We start from the raw sequence: 20,748 nt of genomic DNA, 5'->3' as shown, positions 1-20,748 counted from the left end.
AAAACTTGACCTATGAGGAAAGGTTAAAAAAAACTGGGGATGTTTAGTTTTGAGAAAAGAAGACTGAAGGGAGACCTGATAACAGTCTTCAGCCACGTTAAAGGCTGTTATAAAGAGGAAGGCAATCAATTGTTCTCCACATCATTGGAGATGTTAAGAACAGATTGGGTCGTGCCTCAGTGCAGGCAGCTGGACTTGATGACCTCTCAAAGTCTCTTCCTACCTTACATTTCGTGATTCTAAATTTTGTATTTGGCTGGTAAGTTTTCATGATAGTGTTACAAGCATGGCATGATGTTATGATCATATAAGGTGTAAAATCACACCTTAAAGCAAAGCGATGTGAAAACTTGACATGTATTTTGGGGGGTTGGAGAAGGTTGGTTTGTTTAGAAAATACATTTTTTTAAAAGTTTGATTTCTGCCTTTTAAAAAGTCTTGCAGCATCTAGTGCTGTGTAAGTCAGGTGCTGGAGCACTGTCCATAACCATGGGCTATATTGTTGTGACTGAGTAAGGGAGAGAATGAAGAAGATTGCTAGTCCCTAATTTATTTAATTCTTAATTTGTAGCAGTTGCAGAAGCATCACTTGCTTGCAGCATGTGGCCAAGTATACAGAAATTATTTAATGCAAATAAATGGCCAGTCATTTAGTGCTCAGATAAACAGGCATTAAAATAAACAGCTCTACAATATATTGAAATCTGGGGTTTGAGTTTTTGGTTGTTTTTTTTAAACACACCCACCCTAGGAAATTTTGTGTTACATTAATTAAACTGGTTTCAGAGTAACAGCCGTGTTAGTCTGTATTTGCAAAAAGAAAAGGACTACTTGTGGCTGTTACTCTGAAACCTGTCATTATGCAAGGCATTGCATTTAGCCGTATGGAGTGGAAATCTATCAACTGTAAAATTGGTTAGTCTCTATGGTGCCACAAGTACGCCTTTTTATTAATTAAACTATTTCAAACTTCAGCTCCATTGGTGTTGGGAATCCTGCACTTACAATGAGGATCCTGGTCCAAGATGCTGAGCAATGAACCTTCTAGTGACATCTTTAACTCTCCATTATTTCTGAGGGGCTTCATCCACCTTACTGCCACTTGGGAAATGGAGACAAGCTGCTGACACAGGACATAAGGCTTCTCTCTGGTTGTTTTCTTGTGTGCTGTCACTCCACTGCAGTTAGGTGCATGCAGCTGAACAGGGACTTTTCACTTTCATTGGCTAAAACGGTAAATTCCAGCTTTTCTGTGGCCAAAATGGGTCTTCCCTCCTGCAGACATACCTTCCTGTGTCTAGTTGTGCCCACCTGCCTGGTGTAGACATCTATGAACAGGAATTTGAAAGAGTGGGCCCTGCTGCTGTGCCAGCTAACTGTGATTTGTAATGTCAATAACTATATGACATGACTCTCCACTCTGGACCAGATCCAACTTTTGGCATCTTTGACATCAATAGAAGCAATGCATACACAGCCAAAGCCGGAATTAGGTCCTGAGTGTACTTTCACATTCTCCCCTAGGTTCGAGAGCTGGAGAATCAGTTGGGTCAGAGCAAGAGCAGAGCATCAGTGAATAATGTTGATGAGGAAATGCTGGCCCTTACAGATCCACGGAAGCTGTCAGCCCAAGAGAAAAACCTGTTACGGATTCGCAGCTTGGAAAAAGAAAAGAAAGAAGCCTTGCAGGTAAGGCACGGGGAGTTGTGATAGATTTGCATATAATATGTAATATGTAAGAACTCTGCCTCCCTTTGTGTAGGTGCACTAGAGAAGGGATAGGGCACTGTCACACCCACCCGGGGCTAAATATAAGTAGGGTCTCAGTGCCCAGGAGTTGGAGAAGTGGCTAGCACTGTTGAATGCTCTAGTGGCCCCAACGGGTGTGGGGGATGCATAGGGCCATGGCAGCAAGATGTGCAGAGAGGCATGGGCTACATACAGTACAAAGGTTCAGCAAGTGCACTTCTCTATAGACTCTCCCCACCACCAGTTGTTAGAATGCCTCCAGCTACCAGCACTGAGGCTGAGAACCTCCTTCTCCCCTCCCCACCACAGTTCAGCCTTGCAGCTGGCGTAACTGAGCACCTAGGTGTACATATGCCTCTCACTCTTGACAATGAGGATAAAATTGGCATTCTGCTGCCCACAATTACATACCCCATGGGCCAGATTCTGCTCTTACCCCATTGTAAATCTGGAATAACTCCATTGTTGTCTTCCTGTCTCAGGCACCATTCACAATACTTGCTCAGAGTGGAACTTCTTAGTTCTAAAGCCAGAAGGGACGACTGTGGTCGTCTAGTTTGGCCTCCTGTATAACACAGGCCAGAGAACTTCCCCAAAAGAATTCCTAGAGCAGATCTTAAAGAAAAGCATCCTATCTAAAATTGTAAAAATTGTAAGTGATGGAGAATCCATCACGGCCCTTGATAAATTGTTCCAATGGTTAATTGCTCTCACCATTAAAAATGTACATCTTATTTCCAGTCTGAATTTGTCTAGCTTCAACTTCCAGCCATTTGGATCATGTTACACCTTTCTCTCCTAGATTGAAGAGCCCATTATTAAATATTTGTTCCCCATGTAGGTACTTATAGACTGTAATTAAGTCAATCCTTAGCCTTCTATTTGTTGAGCTAACTAGATTGAGCTCTTTGAGTCTGTCACTATAAGGCATGTTTTCTAATCCTTTAATCATTCTTGTGGCTCTTATCTGAATCCTCTCCAATTTATCAATTATCTTCTTGAATTGTGGCCACTAGAACCGGACATGGTATTTTAGAAGCGGTTGCACCACTGCCAAATATAGAGGTAAAATAACATCTCTACTCCTACTTGAGATTCCCCTGTTTATGCATCCCCAGATGGCATTAGCTCTTTTGGCCACAATGTGACACTGGGAGCTCATGTTCAGCTGATTATCCACCATGACCCCTATGTTTTTCAGAGTCACTGCTTCACAGGATAGATCCCCCATCCTGTAAGCGTGGCCTACTTCCTTTGTTCCCAGAGGTATACATTTACATTTAGCTCTGTTAAAACACATAGTGTTTGCTTGCGCCCAGTTTACCAGTCTGGGGTTCCTCCAGATTTCCACTGGTCTTACTGATATTGGAATCTGGCTCAGTGTCGCCAGTGTGTTTGTAATATATAATTGTATGTATTTATATTTTGATGCTCTTTATTCTTCAGAAGAGGATGTTAATCAACAGTGTAGTCACTTCAATTACGGGGCAAATGGCAGATCAGGAACACAATGCTTCAGGTTTTGATACAAAATTATAATATGCTTCATTGCAAAAACTGAATCTGCTTAAATCCAAACAGTGCCAGTGAGCAAGTGATGAGTGAAACATGCAATAACAATATATCTAAATGTCTATTTACACAGAGGTGAGTCACTTTTCGACTGCCAAGCCAGTGCACAGCTCTGGATTCTAAAGGACTGTGTCTGCTTCCCTGTGCTCCCTTAAGTGAGAAGATGCATGTAGACTATGATATGATTGATCTTTTCTGTCATTTCACATTATTTGCTTACATAATTGCAGAAACTCAGTGGGGAACATAACGCTCTCCAGAAAGATCATGAGGATGTGAAAAAAAAACTGGATGCATCAAAAGCCAGGAACAAAGTGCTGTCCAATGAGGTGAAAGCTCTGAAAGGACAAATCTTAACGCTGCTGGAGAAAGGAAAGCACGACGATGAGCTCATAGATGCCTTACTGGTACAGTCTGACTACCGCAATCCCGCCCTGGCATTCCGGGATTAGTGCTCTAGCTATAATTAGCAATAGTGAAGACATACTACAACACAGTGACCAAAACATACACTTAGGATAGTTAGAGGCCTGTAAAATCCATGGCGCAATCCTAGGTTTAAGAATGATCCAAAACTTCTGCATTTTATATTGAATTGTCTTCAGACACTGGTAAAGATTTAGAATTGGCACAAAGGAAAGGGTGACGCATTTGGAGGTGGCTATGGGCTGCATGTTTCATAAGAAATGTCCAGCAGAATTGTCATAAAAGGTGGAGACAGGGTTGTCTGGTAGGTAGAAAAAGGGACTGGGAATCAAGACTCTTTAGAGTCTATTCCCAGTTCTGCTATTGACTCAGTGTGTGATCCTGGGCATTTCGTCAACGTTTGTCAGGAATGCTTACTAATTTTGGGCGCTTCAATTCTTTGTTGCCCAACTGGAGACGCACAAAGCCTGATTCACAGAGGTGCTGAGCCACCTACAATTCCCACTGACTTTCAGTTGGAGTTGTAAGTGCTCAGGACCTCTGAAATAAAGGCCTAGGCTGGCAGTCCGAATCAGAGGACAGTGAAAGTTTTTCTCCAGGGTCACACAGTGGGAATGGAATCTAGAGAGTCCCAGCTCTGTGTGTCAGTTTTTCAACCTGCAAAATAGGGATAACAATAATACAGTAACTCCTCACTTAACATCCTCCCAGTTAATGTTGTTTCATTGTTATGTTGCTGATCAATTAGAGAATATGCTCTTTTAAAGTTGCATTATGCTCCCTTATAATGTTGTTTGGCAGCCACCTGGTTTGTCCACTGTTCCAGGAAGAGCAGCCCATTGGAGCTGGCTGGTGGGGGCTTGGAACCCGGGTAGGCCGGCAGCCCACCATCAGCTCCCCTACATTCCCTGTGTGGCAGCCGCCCAGCAGGCTATCAATTGCCAGGCAGTTCAGCTGTCCCTCCTCCCACTGCTGTGTGCTGCTCCTGCCCTCTGCCTTGGAGCTGCTCCGGGAGCCTCCTGCTCGCTGTGCAGGGGCAAGGGAAGATATTTAGGTCAGAAGGGACCATTATGATCATCTAGTCTGTCCTCCTGCACAACGCAGGCCACAGAATTTCACCCACCACTCCTGCGAAAAACCTCTCACCTATGTCTGAGCTATTGAAGTCCTCAAATTGTGGTTTAAAGACTTCAAGGAGCAGAGAATCCTCCAGCAATTGACCCATGCCCCATGCTACAGAGGAAGGCAAAAAACCTCCAGGGCCTCTTCCAATCTGCCCTGGAGGAAAATTCCTTCCCGACCCCAAATATGGCGATCAGCTAAACCCTGAGCATATGGGCAAGATTCACCAGCCAGATACTACAGAAAATTCTTTCCTGGGTAACTCAGATTCCACCCCATCTAATATCCCATCACAGACCATTGGGCCTATCTACCATGAATATTTAACGACAAAAATCATGTATCCCCCTCCCCACCCATCCTTTACCCCATCTCCACAGAGCTGGGGGGACACGACAGGGCTCAGGATGGAGGGAGCTTCTTGGCAGCAGCTGCTGTCTCAACTTGCTGATCTACTTAAAAAGGCAATGTACTTAGAGTTGGGTCAGCGTACTTAAAGGGGCAATGCGCATCTCTCTCACACATGATGTGTGTTTGTCTTTCTCTGCCATGCTGTCTCCCCTCCCTCCATTCGTGCTGCCTTGCAGAGTGTGAGGCTACATTAACAACGTGTTAACCCTTGAGGGCTCAGCCGAGTGCTAGTTCATCATTTAGCAGAAAGGCATTCCCGGGGAAATATCCCACCCTCTTCCACCCTCTGACTTCACCACCTCAACCAAGCTTCATGATCATTATTGCTGTATACAGTATTAAATCATTTGTTTAAAAAGTATATATATATATATATATACGTAATATAGTCTTTTGTCTGGCGAAAAAAATTTCCCTGGAACCTAACCCCCCCCCCCCATTTACATTAATTCCTATGGGGAAATTGGATTCGCTTAACATTGTTTCACTTAAAGTAGCATTTTTCAGGAACATAACTACAATGTTAAGCGAGGAGTGACTGTACATTCTTTGCCCAGGCCCCACCCCTTTTTAGTATGATCATGAAGGAGTATGCATTATTATCACTCATTGTGTAGAACTCTGCCAAACACTTAACCTTACTTGTACCTACATGTACAGGTTCCATTCACACTTGCACATCAGCCATGCACACTCTTCCATGCATTGTGCAGGTCTTTACAAGATCGAGACCTCTGAGTACTGAATTATCTCGCTCTGCAGCATGTTGCTCTGCATTATGCAAAATGTGAAATCCTTGCAGTGGACAGATGCTGAAAGTACTTGACAGGCAAGCTGGTCCCAAAGCACTATTAGAGTAGGAGCTTAGAACTTGGTGGACCAAATTTATCCCTTAATTATTCACTTTAATGGACTTACACCAGGGATGAGTTTGGCATGGTATGTTAGTACTACAGAATATGGATTCTGACCATGTATTGCACTACTGATACCAAAATGTGTGTCTTACATGGGAATAGATTTAGACAGGAAATACCATTTTATGCATGTTTAATGTTCACTATATACAAAAAAGAACATACCACATGTCATTTCTGCTTCACCAGAACGAGCAGAAGCAAATGCATGAGATCTTCAAGCACCTGAGCCTGCAGGATGAGAAGAACAAGGAGTCCCAGCAGAGTCTAGGCCAGCATTTGAACAGCGAGGCTCAGAAACAGAGCAGTCTCATAGGGCAGCTCCAACAGATGGTGGCTGAACGAGAAGCCAAGATTAAAGAGCTAGAGGAGGAGATGGGACTGCTCACACTTCAGGTAAACCTAGCAAAAGGTATTAACTATAACAGCAGCTCCATGAGGGAATTTTGTTCCCATTTCTAAAAATGCTCCTTTTCCCACTTAATCTGAGATTTCTGCTAGTTCAGAATACCAGCACTCAGCTGCTTCAATAGCTTCCACCAACGCCAGGGGTGATCTATCAGGGAGACTTCCTCTGAGCTTCCTCCACACCTGTGTGACATTTCTTCAAAGCTTTTGGGCGGTGGAGGTGGCGTAAATGTAAGTCACATCCAAGCTTTGCAATGTGATCGTCAAAGCTGAGTTACAGAAAAGAAGAGCCACATGTAAATACTATAAAACCTGTGGCACAAACTAGTCAAAGTCTGGAAAACTCAAAACGTAGAGTGATATTGGCTGTTAAATTGCAGTTGTAAAGAAAGTAAAAAAGCTGCGTTGGTGTGAGATAAGGAGCAGTTAGTCCTCTCGTGTGACTACTAGTCTCTGGATTATTTTGCCAGCAGACTAATATAATGAAAGTTTCATAGCCTTCCTGGGCTATTGCATTCATCTGTTTTGGGATGCCTTGCAATCTTGGATGGTCTAGTGGTTAGGGCACTAACCTAGGTTTTCAGACATCTGGGTTCAATTCCCTGCTCCACCAAATACTTCCTGAGGGACCTTGGGCAAGCTACATAGCCTCTTTGTTCCCCATCTGTAAAATGGAGACATTTTAATGGGCTTATTTTACACTGGCTTATTTTACATCGGTGTTAGGATGATAATTACATTAAAGAGTGTGAGGTGCTCAGAAACTGCAGTCATGGGAGCCGTATAAGTACCGGAGAGAGAGAACTTGGAGCAGAATACATATTAATTTTGTGGACCCAGATTATGGTTTGATATGAAACTGGAGTTTAAATTGATTCACTTAAAATTTTGGAGGGGGGGTTGTTCAAACCTGAACCTCAAAGTGGAACTCCTGGGGTAGAAACTTCCCCCAATGGACAGGAACCAAAGGTTCCCATGAAACCTTGTAAACCAAAAACTCGTATCAGCAATATATCAGCTCTGGGTCCAGTTCTGGTCTGCTGCATTAGCTGAGCCAAACCTGCACAAAGCATGATTGGCTTTCTGTTTTGCTTCAGCAGCATCAGAAGAAAGAGACCACTGAGGAGGGCAGTTCAGATGTTGCAGATACACCATCTTCAGAGCACTTAGAAGACCAGAGTTTTACTCTAATCAAACCACCAGCATCAGCAGGCGATCATGTTGGAAGGATCGGGTCTGCTTGGTAAAAAAAACTTAATTTAAGTCTTTAAAATAGATATGAATTATTCAAAAGAATACTGCAGCTTCAAGACGACTGTGGCAGCTCATTTGCATTATAAGGGAATCTCTTAATCATGTTATCACTTAGACATTTGTCCTGGGACACAGAAAGATCCACTTATCCACCGATATTATGCATTTGGCATGTTTATAGTACAGCTCATTCTCTCTCTGACTCAGATAATATTCCCATGGTTGGCTTAAGTGCCTTTGGTTTTGTCACTGAGAGAAACAGGGCAGCTAATGGGCAGGCTTCTGTAGGTGGCCTTGAAAATTAATATGAAACTCTGTTTTACATAAGCTATAAATCAGTTGTGTATTGTATAAATCAATAAAGCTGCTTTGGGTAGGATTTCATCACAGAAATTAGAAGGATTTAAGACATCCAGTAACCTGTTTTTCTTGAGTACCCACCAACCAACCCTACCTAAGGAGCTTTCTTTTTGTTTACCATGGTCATTCTGCAACAAATACAGGGTCTGAGTCTCATTTACGCTTGGGCTGCTTTACAGCACTCTGGCAGTGTGTCAAGGTGCAATACAAATGCGAGTAAATTACATTAGCAACCACTTACAGGCTCCTGTGCACTGCTAGTGTGGTGCAAAGTGGCCTTTGTGCAACTGAGACTCAGGCCACCAGGGTTTTCATAAAATATGCTTGCTCGTGCACCTGTTGTAGTTGAAGCAAATAGACCGCTGAGGTTAAATAAAACTGTGAACAATTTTTGCTTTGGATAGATTTGGGTCTGATCCTGCTTCCTTTGATGTCAGTGGTAGGTTTCTGCATTGACTTTAATGGAAGCAGGATCACAATCTTTGTGTGTGTGTTGTGAGCATATTGCTTTGTACTGGCCTGTAGCTTAGAAAAGACACAAAGATCCTTCTGCAGCTAAAGCACTTCCCCTCACACTGTTGGTATGGCCCTGATTTGGGAGCTGTGATTTATTGTGGAGTGGAAGTGTCTCCAGAGGTATGGCCCCTATGATTTTGATTCTCTCACTTGTAACTCCCCAAAACAAGTTTTCGTGCTTTTAGGTGTCAAACCTGTATATTATCTGTATATTATCCAAATTGCTTCAACTCTTTCTTCACAGGAGGAAGGCCACCAGTAAAATTAGGCTAAGTAAGCTTCCTGACTTTGATAAGCATTTTATAAAAGCACCCAGGTGCAATGCATTAACTTTAGCCTAACACATAGCTATGTAAAGAAAATACTTATATACCCAGGTGTGCACTGAACAAGGCCAAGCCCTGCAAGAGCTGTTGTTAGCTTAATGGGCACTGCTCGCTCCCTTACTATTAATATTTTGATGCACGATCCTTTCCATTTATTTAAAAAAAATTGAAAGTGGATCTTCTTTTACTTACAGAAAAGATCAAATGAAAAATGCTATAAAGAGGGGATACAGACAACCCTAGGGAATTCCAAACCTGAAATACTTCATTTGTGCTCAGAGCACTGTTGTCATTACCAGCCTTACCTAGTCTTGAAAAGGATTAACCAGCTGTCACCCTTGAGAGATTTGTGCTTGTTCTGTAGCACTGTAGTTTACTTTACTCCTGTTGGCGGCAGCCCCAAGCAGGGGAGACATGATCACATGCACATAAGCTTGCATCCGATGAAGTGAGCTGTAGCTCACGAAAGCTTATGCTCAGATAAATTGGTTAGTCTCTAAGGTGCCACAAGTACTCCTTTTCTTTTTGTGAATACAGACAAACACAGCTGCTACTCTGAAACATAAGCTGGTCTGACATTCTGTCCAGTAGAGGGCAGTGATGAACACACACATTGTAGGACCACAGACTGTACCAGACCTAGGACTTTATTATGTAGAGCAGGGGTTCTCAAACTTCATTACACAGCTGACATAGAGTTGTTTGTTTTCTTCCTCATAGCACTGTGTCTAAGATGGGACACACACTTGTAGAATCTGCAGCTACAAAGCCTTTGCCTCCAAGTAACAGTGTTGCATCTGGGAGGTACGTTTACAGTCTTTTGTATAGGTGTGAGGAGAATTTCATTGGCATCCACCAGACAGAGACCAGCATACTCTTAGCCCTGTCTGCATCAGCTAATGACCCTACACCTAGTGAGGGGCCCTGATCTTTGTAGCAGAAATGCTCCTCTCTAGTTGATCACATCACAGTGTTTTGGCTCAGGCTAGCTCTTGTTTGTGTTCTCTTAGTTTCTGAAAATAAATGCTGGGTTTCTATCCCACCTCCCAGTGCTCGCAGTACAGGCATCTGCCCTAGACATTCCTGTGTATGTCAATGGGAGGGAAGCGCTCGATGGGGTACCTGGAATATCTGCCTGGCTTCTTGCATCAGATTGCAGGCAAAAGAATGTAAATCCCCTGCACTAATGTTTGAAGCCTTTCTGTTGGGGAAAATCATTGCCAGCCGAAATGCTGTTATTTAATAGATGGTTGTAGGTATGCCCAGTGCTTTGCAGAATACAAGAACAGTCTCACTACAATGAGTTGTAGCACTGGGACGGGAGCAGGTGTTGGTGAGTAGATCAGCGTTGGAAGGTTTAACAAAAGACCTGTGGTTTTGAGGGAGAGATTTGAAGTGGGAGAAAGAAGCTTAGCCAGCGAGGGGTGAGAGGCCCTTCTAAGTGAAGTCCCACAACTGTTTTATTTCTCCATAGTGCAGGCTGGGTGGTGGTTGGAGTCGGTGGGCGCAGAGATTGGTGGCACCTCTGTTTTGTACCCTGGCTACTAGGCTTAGTCCCCAGGCTTGTAGGCATTTGGTACATTTTTCAAGCCTGTCTTTGTTTCAGTTGCTTTCAATCATGGGAAATAAACTGATCCCTAAAGTGTTTGCTGTTTCTTAGGATTGCTGACACCGAGAGCTCAGATCTGAAAGTGTTGCAGACACAGATCACAGAGTACAAGGCTCTTTGCCATGCTGCTGAGGTGGAAAGAGACAGGCTTACAGAACTAGTCACTGTCCTGCAGAAAAGGTAGCAGCTGATTTTGATATTTCCCTTTGTGATATTATTATATCTAGTGGTTAAGAAATCCTTAGACCTACAGGCATTTGAAACGCTCTGTAGTATGTAACCCAGCATGCCATCAGATATAGTTGGTGTGATATTTTGTTTTTAGTGGGTACTTTTTGCTTTGCTCACCATATAATGAATTACTTCCTTTTCGTCCTGTTGGAATGAAGGGCAGAAAAAAACAGAGACATCATCAAGCTTGTTAGGCCCTGAATTTGGTGTATTGGTGTGTCTGCAGTACTATGCATGCAGTAATATTACAGTACTTAGCAGCAGCAAATGCTCTAGTTTCAATTCTAGTCCAACTTCCATTCCAAACCCTTTGTTTTTCACATGCTCATAACTTGCTCGGTAATTCTCCTTTCCAGCTGATATTTCCCATGCGTCGCTTCAATGTAATGGCGACTCTCTTTTTTTTTTTTTTTCTGGAAGTTTTAGTAAAACCCATTAATCTGATTGAGTTATAAGAGGGTGAAGTAAACATACCCTTTGCTCTTTAGAAACATTCAAGATGCATTTTTTTTTTTGAACAGGAATAAAATCCAGAAGTTTTGACTCCCAGTCCTATGCTCTAAATCCTAAACTCTCTCTAGTCTACGCACTAAATTTTTGTCTGCTTTGTAGTGCAGTAAGTTTGTTTGCTTTCTTTACTTATTTTACATTGAATATTGTGTGTTATTCCACTTGCCTATATTTTGGTGTGTGCACTCCACTGTAGACAGCTATATATACAATTTCAAACTTTAAAAAGGTAGGTATCACTCACTGTTTCTTTACAGGCCGAGCCTGCAAACACACACAGGCAACTGTACTCACGCATGCAGTCCCAATGACTTCAAGGGACTGCTTGAGTAGGTAAGGATAAACGTGTAAGTGTTTGCAGGATTAGGCTCAAATTAACATGAAATAATGACCAAAACCACCAGAGTCAATGAAATTCACAGCTAATGGTGATGTGTACCATATAATGGTCACTGCAACTCCACAATCCTCACACATTATCATGGGCTCTCCCAAGACTTATTGCAAAAGTCTCACAAAATTCACTTACAAGACCTCTGGATAATATTATATTGTTCCATTAATATTTTTACCATTAATGTATAGAAAAATGATTAACTCCCACTTCCCCCCGACACACTTGGGGGATAGGTTGCCTAAACTCAAGTAATGTAGATAAGGTTAAGGTCAAGAAAGAGCAATGGAAGTGGTTAGGTAAGTGTGACTTGATGAGAGACTGCACAGATTGCCATGATTTAGGACTCCATTGTGCGAACACTTAACCACTGAACATGGTATTTTCTGAAGTCAATGAAACTATACTCAATAGTAAATATTTGCAGGATTGAACCCTGATTTCATAAAAGAGAACAGCTGGGGGGACTTGATTTGAGTTATTCATATTGGTGGAAGCTCTTGCAAAAACGGATCAGTCCCTCACTGTCACCCCTTCTGTCTAATATGAGAGCTAGGGCACACTCGATTAAATGAAAGGGCAGTGAATTTAGAACCACTAAAAAGATACACTATTTTATGCAGTATGTCAGCAGCCTGTGGAGATTCACTGCTACAAGAGGTCAGAGTCTCTCCTACTCTGGATGGATTGCTAAAGGAACTGTATAATTTTATGCTTATTATAACACTTTTAGCTACGCAAGCTAAGGGAGTAACAAAAATAACCAAATCTATTGTTTCAAGAAGTAAGCAGCGATCACCCCCAGAGGTCAAGAAGGAAATTGCTCTTCCTTTGTATAGCACTGTACAATAGGTGAGGTTCATTATAGTTTTGACAACTTCCCATGAATCATTTGGTATCAGCCACAGCCCTAGGTAGGATGCACCATTGGTCTGATGCAGTTTGGCAGCTCCTGTGGTCCTGTGTGAGATTTTCTGATTAATCGCTTAAGATGCTGCATGGGATAACTATGAAATAAAGACGTGTTCCCACTGAATGACCTTCAACAGCTCAGCACTGCATGCTGCCCATTAACTGCTGTGTAAAGTCTCGTGGTGTGTCATTGCCTTCAGGCCCATGCACTTTTTTCCAAAGTATTTTCGAGTGGCTGAGGTAATAAAAGGCAACATCCAGGAGCGGGTGGGCGAGGTGCTGTGGCCTGCAGCATGCAGGAGTCAGACTAGATGATCGTGATGGTCCCTTCTGGCCTTGAAGTCTATGAGTTTCTCTTCCTTTCAAGGAGATGCTTGTGGAAATGTTCGCTATTTGCAAAGGAGACCAGAACAAGTAAATGTCAGATAATGCTGTTAGACCATTTTTATGACTTTGCTTCTATGCTAGTCCAATGCATTAAAAATAGAAGCAGTTTGTTACCTGTATAATTATTGGTCTGCCCTCAACAACCTGTAACATCAGTGGTTATTTGTATGGGAAGCTTACAGTGGTGTCCATTGTTGAGGGATCTGGGCAACTTCCATCAATAAAACAATTCTTTATAAAATATAATTGAACCCCATGCTCATTAGCCAACTCCATCTTGCAAACATGGCGGATGCCTTTTGGATGAATATCTGGAATATCTGCCCTTGGGAGACGAGCGCATGCATCCATTCATCTTATTGTGAGCTGTGCATCCAAGGGCAAAATTTGGAACTAAGACTGGACAGTACTGGAGTCCTGATAGCCTGAGCATAAAAAAAACCTAAACACTTGTTTTGAACATCAGGGTGGTCGAAAGCAGTGATAAAGTTTTGGAAGCTGAGAAGAAACTTCAAGAAGAGCGACGTCGATCAGTCATTTTGGAGCAGCGTCTTGAAAAAATGAAAATGGATGCAGGGAAGAATGCAAACACCCAGAAACCCCTCCCGAGGAACAAAACAGGTGAGGAGCGGCCTGGTATCAGGAGTGCTAGGGAGTGTCTGTCATCTAGTCCACTTCCACATTTGGTAGCCAGGAAATGTGAATAACATCTAGAACCCCGAGCTTGTGCAGACTTATATGTGTGCTTAACTTCACACACTCAGTTCTGCTGAAGCCAGTGGAACTACTAACGAAGAAATTCCAGCCCCACTTGGGGAGTTTCCCATTGACTTCAGTGGGGCCAGGATTTCACCCACACTGTGCAAGCCTTTGCAGGATCAGGGCCACCAATTCTAACACTGTATTCTCGCTGCTGTTTCGCGTGAAAGGTTCAGCTGAAGGTTAAATTGAGAACAGAATTAAATGATACATCCCAATGTAAGGCCTGTCAGTGTCTATGAAAAACTATTGCTGGTCTTTAAGTAATTAGATTCTGTGTCATTTATTACCACTAAAACATGATAATCTGCTGCTATAAATATGAAAGCCTCACTAACATAGTTAAAGAAGAAAAGTTCATTGTGGATTGTAAAATTTTTATTTCCTTGATTAGATCCTTTTATTACTTATGGACTATAATCCTATAAAATGTCTAAAAACAATAAAACTGTATATATTCTTATGGAAACTTTAACAATAGTTTCCCTTTTTGTATATACTTTAAATATATAGAGTATGTTACCAGGGATCAGAACTTCTCTTTGGTAAGGAACTCATCTCCTTCTTGCCTAACTGGTTCAGAGTAGCAGACGTGTTCGTCTGTATTCACAAAAAGAAAAGGAGTACTTGTGGCATCTTAGAGACTAACAGATTTATCTGAGCATAAGCTTTCGTGAGCTACAGCTCACTTCATCGGATGCATTCATTTTCCACTGAATGCATCCGATGAAGTGAGCTGTAGCTCACGAAAGCTTATGCTCAGATAAATTTGTTAGTCTCTAAGGTGCCACAAGTATTCCTTTTCTTTTTGGTTCATTATGTTCTCTGTACATTGTCCATCTCTCTCCTCTCCCTACACACACTTCCTTTTGCTCTTTAGGCCTGGAGTAGTTTGCTTGGTTTTGATGGAAGGGAGAGATTCTATTGCGGCCATAGCACACTTCTCTGCAGTTCATCTGATCTAGGTGTGGTGTACTTGGTCAGGTCCATATTTAGCTGAGAAAGCTCTAAGGAATGTCTATACGATGCAGGGAGTGGTGTTGGTTATTCACTGGATGTCGCTCTTTTCCCTCTGAGTCCATGTCCCCATAAACTATTAGAGTGCATTGTGGCGCCGAAGGGGCTATCTTTTGGAGGAGATGTAAAACAGAGGTCCTGACCGCTTGTGCCCTTAGATGTATTGCTATATGCTACCCACTTAAATTTCCCCTGGAGTCACAAATAGAGATGGTTTTCTGCACTTCCTGTCCTAAGCCATTTTATCCAGTTATTGTGCTACGTTAACAGTTCTGTGCTTCACCCCAGAGCTGTCGGCGTTTCATAGTTGGATGAAGCACAGCCTGTGCATATCAGTTTGTAAGGCACTTGGGGATGAAAGTTTCTGTGTATATTAAAAGTTAGCTCATTATCACTATATACTTCGGGACCAAATCAGCATTTTGTTTAAATAAAGACTCATATCATAGCTGTTAAATGACAGGAATTGGTACATAAAGGTATTGAAATCAGTGGGAACAGGGACCCTAAAAATACCTTTGAGGCTCTGGGCCTAAACATAACCTGAATGGATTGCAACCCTATTCACCAAAGTCTGTTGGGTTTTTGTTTTGTTTTGTTTTGTTTTTTCAAATTGTTCTCAGGCCCTCCTAGTGATTTAAACAAACTCTGGAGTTTATACAAGCAGCAAATCGACAAATCTTAAAAATACCCCTTTAGCAGAGAACTTAGTTTCTCCTAATGGTGTTTCTGCCAGATAATTCAGGAAAACCAACTGCATAAAGGAGAGACTACATTACCCATTAATGTTCCCTTTCCTTATTCAAAGTGCTAAATTGGGAAGAGCTGAACTAATTGCAAATGTTAATGCTTTTATTCTCTCGCAGGCAGAGAATGTAGGTACTAGAGCTAGCAGAGCATTGTTGGTATAATACGAAAGCAACACACTTGTTTGTCTCTAAAATTGCTCCTGTTTTTGTTTTTGTTTTCCTTGTTCAAAGAAAAAAAATGGAGAGCAGTTTGCTGAGTAAAATCCAGTGGGGGTATAGGTAATGACTGTAGTGTTTGCTGATCAGTTCTGAGATAAGATAGCAAGACAAAGGCATCTTCTCCACTCTGAAGTTTTTCTCATGTATTTTACTTCCCTCCCCACTCACCAAGTGCTGCATTTCCAAAAGGAAGGATCAAGACCTAGCACCTTTCAGAATTGCTTTGGCAATTAGAAAAGGAGTACTTGTGGCACCTTAGAGACGAACCAATTTATTTGAGCATAAGCTTTCATTAGTCTCGAAGGTGCCACAAGTCCTTCTTTTCTTTTTGCGAATACAGACTAACACGGCTGTTACTCTGAAACCTGTCATTTGGCAATTAGTTTCCCTGTCTATTTTAATTGTTGGGAACATTCATGTTCATACAGGCCCCAGTTCAGGAAAGCATGTAACTTTAAGCACATGCTTAAGTACTTTCCTGAACTGACGCCATAATTGCTTTCATTTTGAAGATCCCAAAGTGCTTTATGAATAACACACAGATATTCATTTCTCTCGGATATTTAGAGAGCACCAGTCACTATAGTACGGAGTGAAATACAGTTTCAAGATAAGCTTAAAAAATAGTCACATTCCGTTCACACCTCCCAGGGGTTTGGCCACTTGCACATTATTTTATATAGAATCATTTTATTCTTCCCTTGCTCAACTCACCACTAATCATGTTTACAATTCCACTGAAAGGAGATTACAGAAATCTACCCTATGTATTTACATTAAATGAATGCATGTACTCAGACTGACCAAACCACTCCTATTTTTTATCCGCCATCTCCTGAGCTCTACTGTAAAGCCGTGTGCTGTTGACTGCAAAGAATTGCCTTTGTCCTATAATGGAACTCCATGCTGTGATTAAATTTACAGGTCAGTCTGCTAATAGCTCCCGACATACCTTGACTGCAAGCGATAGGAAAGATCTCACTGCAGCACAACTCTCAGAGGTGCCACTAAAATCTCAGATAGAAGAACTGACTACAAGGTATGGCTTTTCTTTTCGTATTCTTTGTCACTTTCAACTTCTTTGAAATGGGGCTAAGATTAGCCCATCCTCATGTAGATTAAACCAACCCCACTTTTAGGGTCATGATTCTCTGGGCCACATCCTCAGTTGGTGTAAATCAGCTCCAGTGGGAGCTTCTCTGATTTACCCTGTGCTTTTGTCTTTGTTGGCGGGAATCTGACAGCAGCATAAGAACGGCCATGCTGGGTCAGACCAATGGTCCATCTAGCCCTGCGTCCTGTCTTCTGACAGTGGCCTGGGTCAGATGCTTCAGAGGAAATGAACAGAGCAGGGAAATTATCGAGTAATCCATCTCCTGTCATCCACTCCCATCTTAAAATCTCTTAATAATTATACCAACACAGCTTCATGAATGCTAAGTATACATAAACCACTAAGAAGAAAGGAGCCTTTTATTACCCATCGATCTGATGAATGTTAATGGGAGTTGGATGTTTGTCAGTGGCAAAATAGTTCTCAGCGATATCAGGGTAAAGAATCCTGACTTCAGACTATCCCCCTTTGTATCAAGGGGATGGGAAACAAATGCTTAAAAGCCTGATATTTCCCACTCCTGTTGTAAGATTCCCAGTGAGCATGTGTTTCTGTCCTTGCGGCTGATGCACAGCTCCCGTTTGCTCCAGCACGCCGCAGTGGGAATGAAAATTTCCCCTTTGCATTCACATAGGCTTGTGATCCAGCTGGATGAGAATGAAGCCTTGAAGACTGCCCTGGAGAGCACTGTGAACATGAAAGAGGAAGACTTCAAACTGTACCAAGAGACAATGGGCCAGGTGAAGGAGATCTTCCTACAAGCTTTGAGGCAGCAGAAGCAAGAGAAGAACTAAAGCAAGACATTCAAAATACTTTTGGAGTGCAGCAGAGGAGAATCCAACAGTAGCTCCAGTGATTTGAAATGCAGCTGGGGCGTCATTATGTAGCTATTTTCCCAGATTGTTTTATTTCCTTAGCACTTGCAGGAGAGGGTGAGAAATAGAGTTGAACCTTATATTGCAAAGGACTGAAAGTTTGTATTTCAGCAAATTCCTGGTGGTAAGAGTCAACAAGAAATGGGTTCTCATAACCTTTTAATACTGTCCAGGCAATTGTTTGCACACTATGGCGCTCCAATGCTGCAGTCTTAATATGGGCAAAACACCCATGAGTTGCAGTGGGAGTTTGTTGAATCAGGCCCTGTATCTGAATTCTGCTCTCTTTATCTGTAAATATAGGACATTTTTCACCATATTAAGTTCATCCTTAAGTTCCGCTTTATGAAACCAGGGGGGCTAAAGCTAAGTGTCTGTAATTAATTTAAGTGGCCAGAAGTAGCACACTGATATTTATCTGTCTAAGGTGGATTTTTTTTAATAGCACTCTTCACTGTGGTACCTATGCGCTGAACAGGTAGGTTAGGTCTGCTTGCCAGCATCTGCAATGAACTTGGTATGGAATTTTGCTCTTTGCCTGTCCTAGGCTCTGAGTGCTCTGTTTGTGTCGGCTGTGGCAGGATTGCTTCCGCAGGTAAGTGGGGCTTGCAGGTTACTCCCAAGATCAGCCAGACTTGCTTCAGATTAATGGCTGCTAGCTCTGGGCCTCAGCTGAAGACAGCGTAGTGCCTGCTCTCACACATTTGTCATGCAGTTTAGCTCTTGGTCTCTCTTGAAATCAACAGCAGCAAAGACAGTGAGAAAAACCCAACCACACTGGGAGTGTCCCCCAACTAAAGTGACTAGGAGTTTTGATCTGAAAATACTAGTGTCTCTGTCCAGTATCCTTGTAGCCCGGCACTTTAGTCAGCAAGACAAGTGACATCAGCTGCAAGCCAATTAGGCATCAGCAGGCAGCCTGCCAGCCAGAAGAGATTGCCAGCAAAGGCATAGCATAGGAACTGGGTAGTAAGTGGCTTTTGGATAGCGTTGCTCTGTTTCTTAACGTTCAAAGCCTTTTTTAAAAGCATCTTCTCTTCCCTTTCCCATTAGCTTGCACCTCTCGTTCTGATTAATTGTGTTTCATTCCACGGGTGTGAAGGTTCTCCGACACTATCCAGAACAGTAGGTGAAAAAGAGGATTCACCATCATGCATTTCAGAAGCAGGCTACAGACTCACTTCTTCGTCCTTGGCTCAGGTTCTGAGCTGGAGTAACAAGAGAAGGCAATGGAGTTATTCCAGTTTTAGTGAGATCAGAGTCTAGCCGCTGGTCTCCAGATCTTTTGGCTGGCATCAAAAACTCGCCCCTGAGAGAATTCTCCAGAGTTCCCTAAAGGTTGCTGACCCTAATAGGAGGGCTAATTTTTGGGGGGGAGAATCCAATTTTTCCCCAACTCAAAGACCTGGAAAGGACATTCCAAGAAGAAAAAATACAGGTTCTTATCCGTGTTCCGACAGCACGTATTGTTGATTTTAAATATCTTGGACCAGATCATCCGGTGGTGTAAGTCAGTGTAGCTCCCTTGAAGCCACCAGAGCTATGCCAGTTTATACCTGATTATACCCATGAGGCTAAGAGTCAAATTTCCAGACATGAACACCAAAAATGTCCAGCTGCAGGTACAATGTCTCTTTTACTGGTGCAATGTGCATGGCCTTTTATAAACATTTGGGCATGATCAGTCTAATTTTTCTAGAGCAAAGTGCATTGTAGCATCTGATACACAGTGAACCATCAGTGAGTTAATTAAATCCCTCCGTTTTTAAAAAGGAACCCACTTTGAACATGGGTAGCCTTTACCCTGACCAAAGCAAAGAAGAAGCCCATAGAAGCTCTGCATTTTGTGAGCTGACTTTATCTCTCTCTTGGGCAGCAGGAATACAATGGGTAGCAAAAACGCTCGGCCAGATTCATTCTACCAATGGAATCTAAGAAAGAGGCAGTTTGTGGCCTACATTCTCCCCCTTGTGACAGCTTGTGGTGTTGCAAATCATGGAGCCAGCTGTGACTCCTAAAAACAACAACACGTATAATCTACCATATCCAAATGTCATGAAAGGTCTGGACAGCTGATGACATTATTAGGTTCTGCCATAAACACGGGGGACATAGCCCTTTTGGTTAATGGTATTTTGAACAGCTGAGGTCTGGATAATGAAGGCTGAATCATATTGTTCCAAACCCCCATTAGACTGCTATGGATATGTACATTTCCACTCTGGCAATGATTACATAGCATTGGGGGGAGGAGAAGTCATTCCTGCTCACACTCTGCTATTTTGGCAATCTGCAGCAGTGGGGAAAGAAACCCAGAAAGTTTGCTGAGTTGCAGCAAGAGCTCTTCAGATGCAGAAACCTTGCCATGAGGCTGGGTGCTAAATTTAAGCCTGCACCTTGCTTCTAGCGATTCTGAGCCTGATTCTGCTCTCGCTTACACTGAGATGTAAATCAGGAGTAACTTCCACAGAAGTCAGCATGTAAAAGCAGTGCACGCAAGAAGCAAGTTGGCTCCTTTTCTGGTTTGTGTTCCTCAGAGTTTGTCCCCTTTCCTTGTGCTTCGATAGCAGGGCTCACACCAGAACTGCCATGAAGCTCGCCCAAGTTACGTACGGAGTTGTGGAATGGCTCAGAGGGCTGCAGGATTCCAGAGATGGTTTGATCTGAAAGCGATGTGCTTTTGTAAGCCTATTCAGTGAACACACAGCCTAATGTTTTATTATTTAAACCTCTTCTTTGAAATATGACACCTTTCATTTAGTGCATTTATGTCCCTTTTGTGAACATGTGGATACGTTATGGGGAGAAGGGGTTTTGCATATATGCATTTTTTTCAAATAGTTTTTTTTTTTTTAATAAAGAGTACCCCAACACGCCTTAAAGAAAAAGTCAGATCCAAGGTAAAATAGTG

At 42.4% G+C, this 20,748-nt stretch overlaps 1 protein-coding gene across 5 annotated transcripts in view; it reads left to right on the top strand.

Annotated features, from left to right (window-relative positions):
• CCDC13 (coiled-coil domain containing 13) overlaps nucleotides 1-18,263 on the top strand; it is a 34,883-nt gene extending 16,620 nt beyond the window's left edge. For 3 of the 5 annotated variants that reach the window (XM_074946413.1, XM_074946410.1, XM_074946411.1), the window contains 9 exons: nucleotides 1,525-1,689; nucleotides 3,552-3,728; nucleotides 6,387-6,593; nucleotides 7,703-7,848; nucleotides 9,782-9,865; nucleotides 10,722-10,850; nucleotides 13,571-13,725; nucleotides 16,773-16,887; nucleotides 17,597-18,262. In XM_074946413.1, coding sequence (XP_074802514.1) covers nucleotides 1,525-1,689; nucleotides 3,552-3,728; nucleotides 6,387-6,593; nucleotides 7,703-7,848; nucleotides 9,782-9,865; nucleotides 10,722-10,850; nucleotides 13,571-13,725; nucleotides 16,773-16,887; nucleotides 17,597-17,756 — 1,338 coding nt within the window. In that variant the 3' untranslated portion in view covers nucleotides 17,757-18,262. Of the gene's footprint in view, nucleotides 1-1,524; nucleotides 1,690-3,551; nucleotides 3,729-6,386; nucleotides 6,594-7,702; nucleotides 7,849-9,781; nucleotides 9,866-10,721; nucleotides 10,851-13,570; nucleotides 13,726-16,772; nucleotides 16,888-17,596 lie in introns of all 5 variants that reach the window. The other 2 variants (XM_074946412.1, XM_074946414.1) reach the window with 2 other exon arrangements.
• Nucleotides 18,264-20,748: the final 2,485 nt, after the last annotated feature.

This window comes from Natator depressus, chromosome 2, assembly GCF_965152275.1.
Source record: "Natator depressus isolate rNatDep1 chromosome 2, rNatDep2.hap1, whole genome shotgun sequence".
NCBI lineage: Eukaryota > Metazoa > Chordata > Testudines > Cheloniidae > Natator > Natator depressus.
This window is presented reverse-complemented; position numbering and strand designations above follow the sequence as displayed.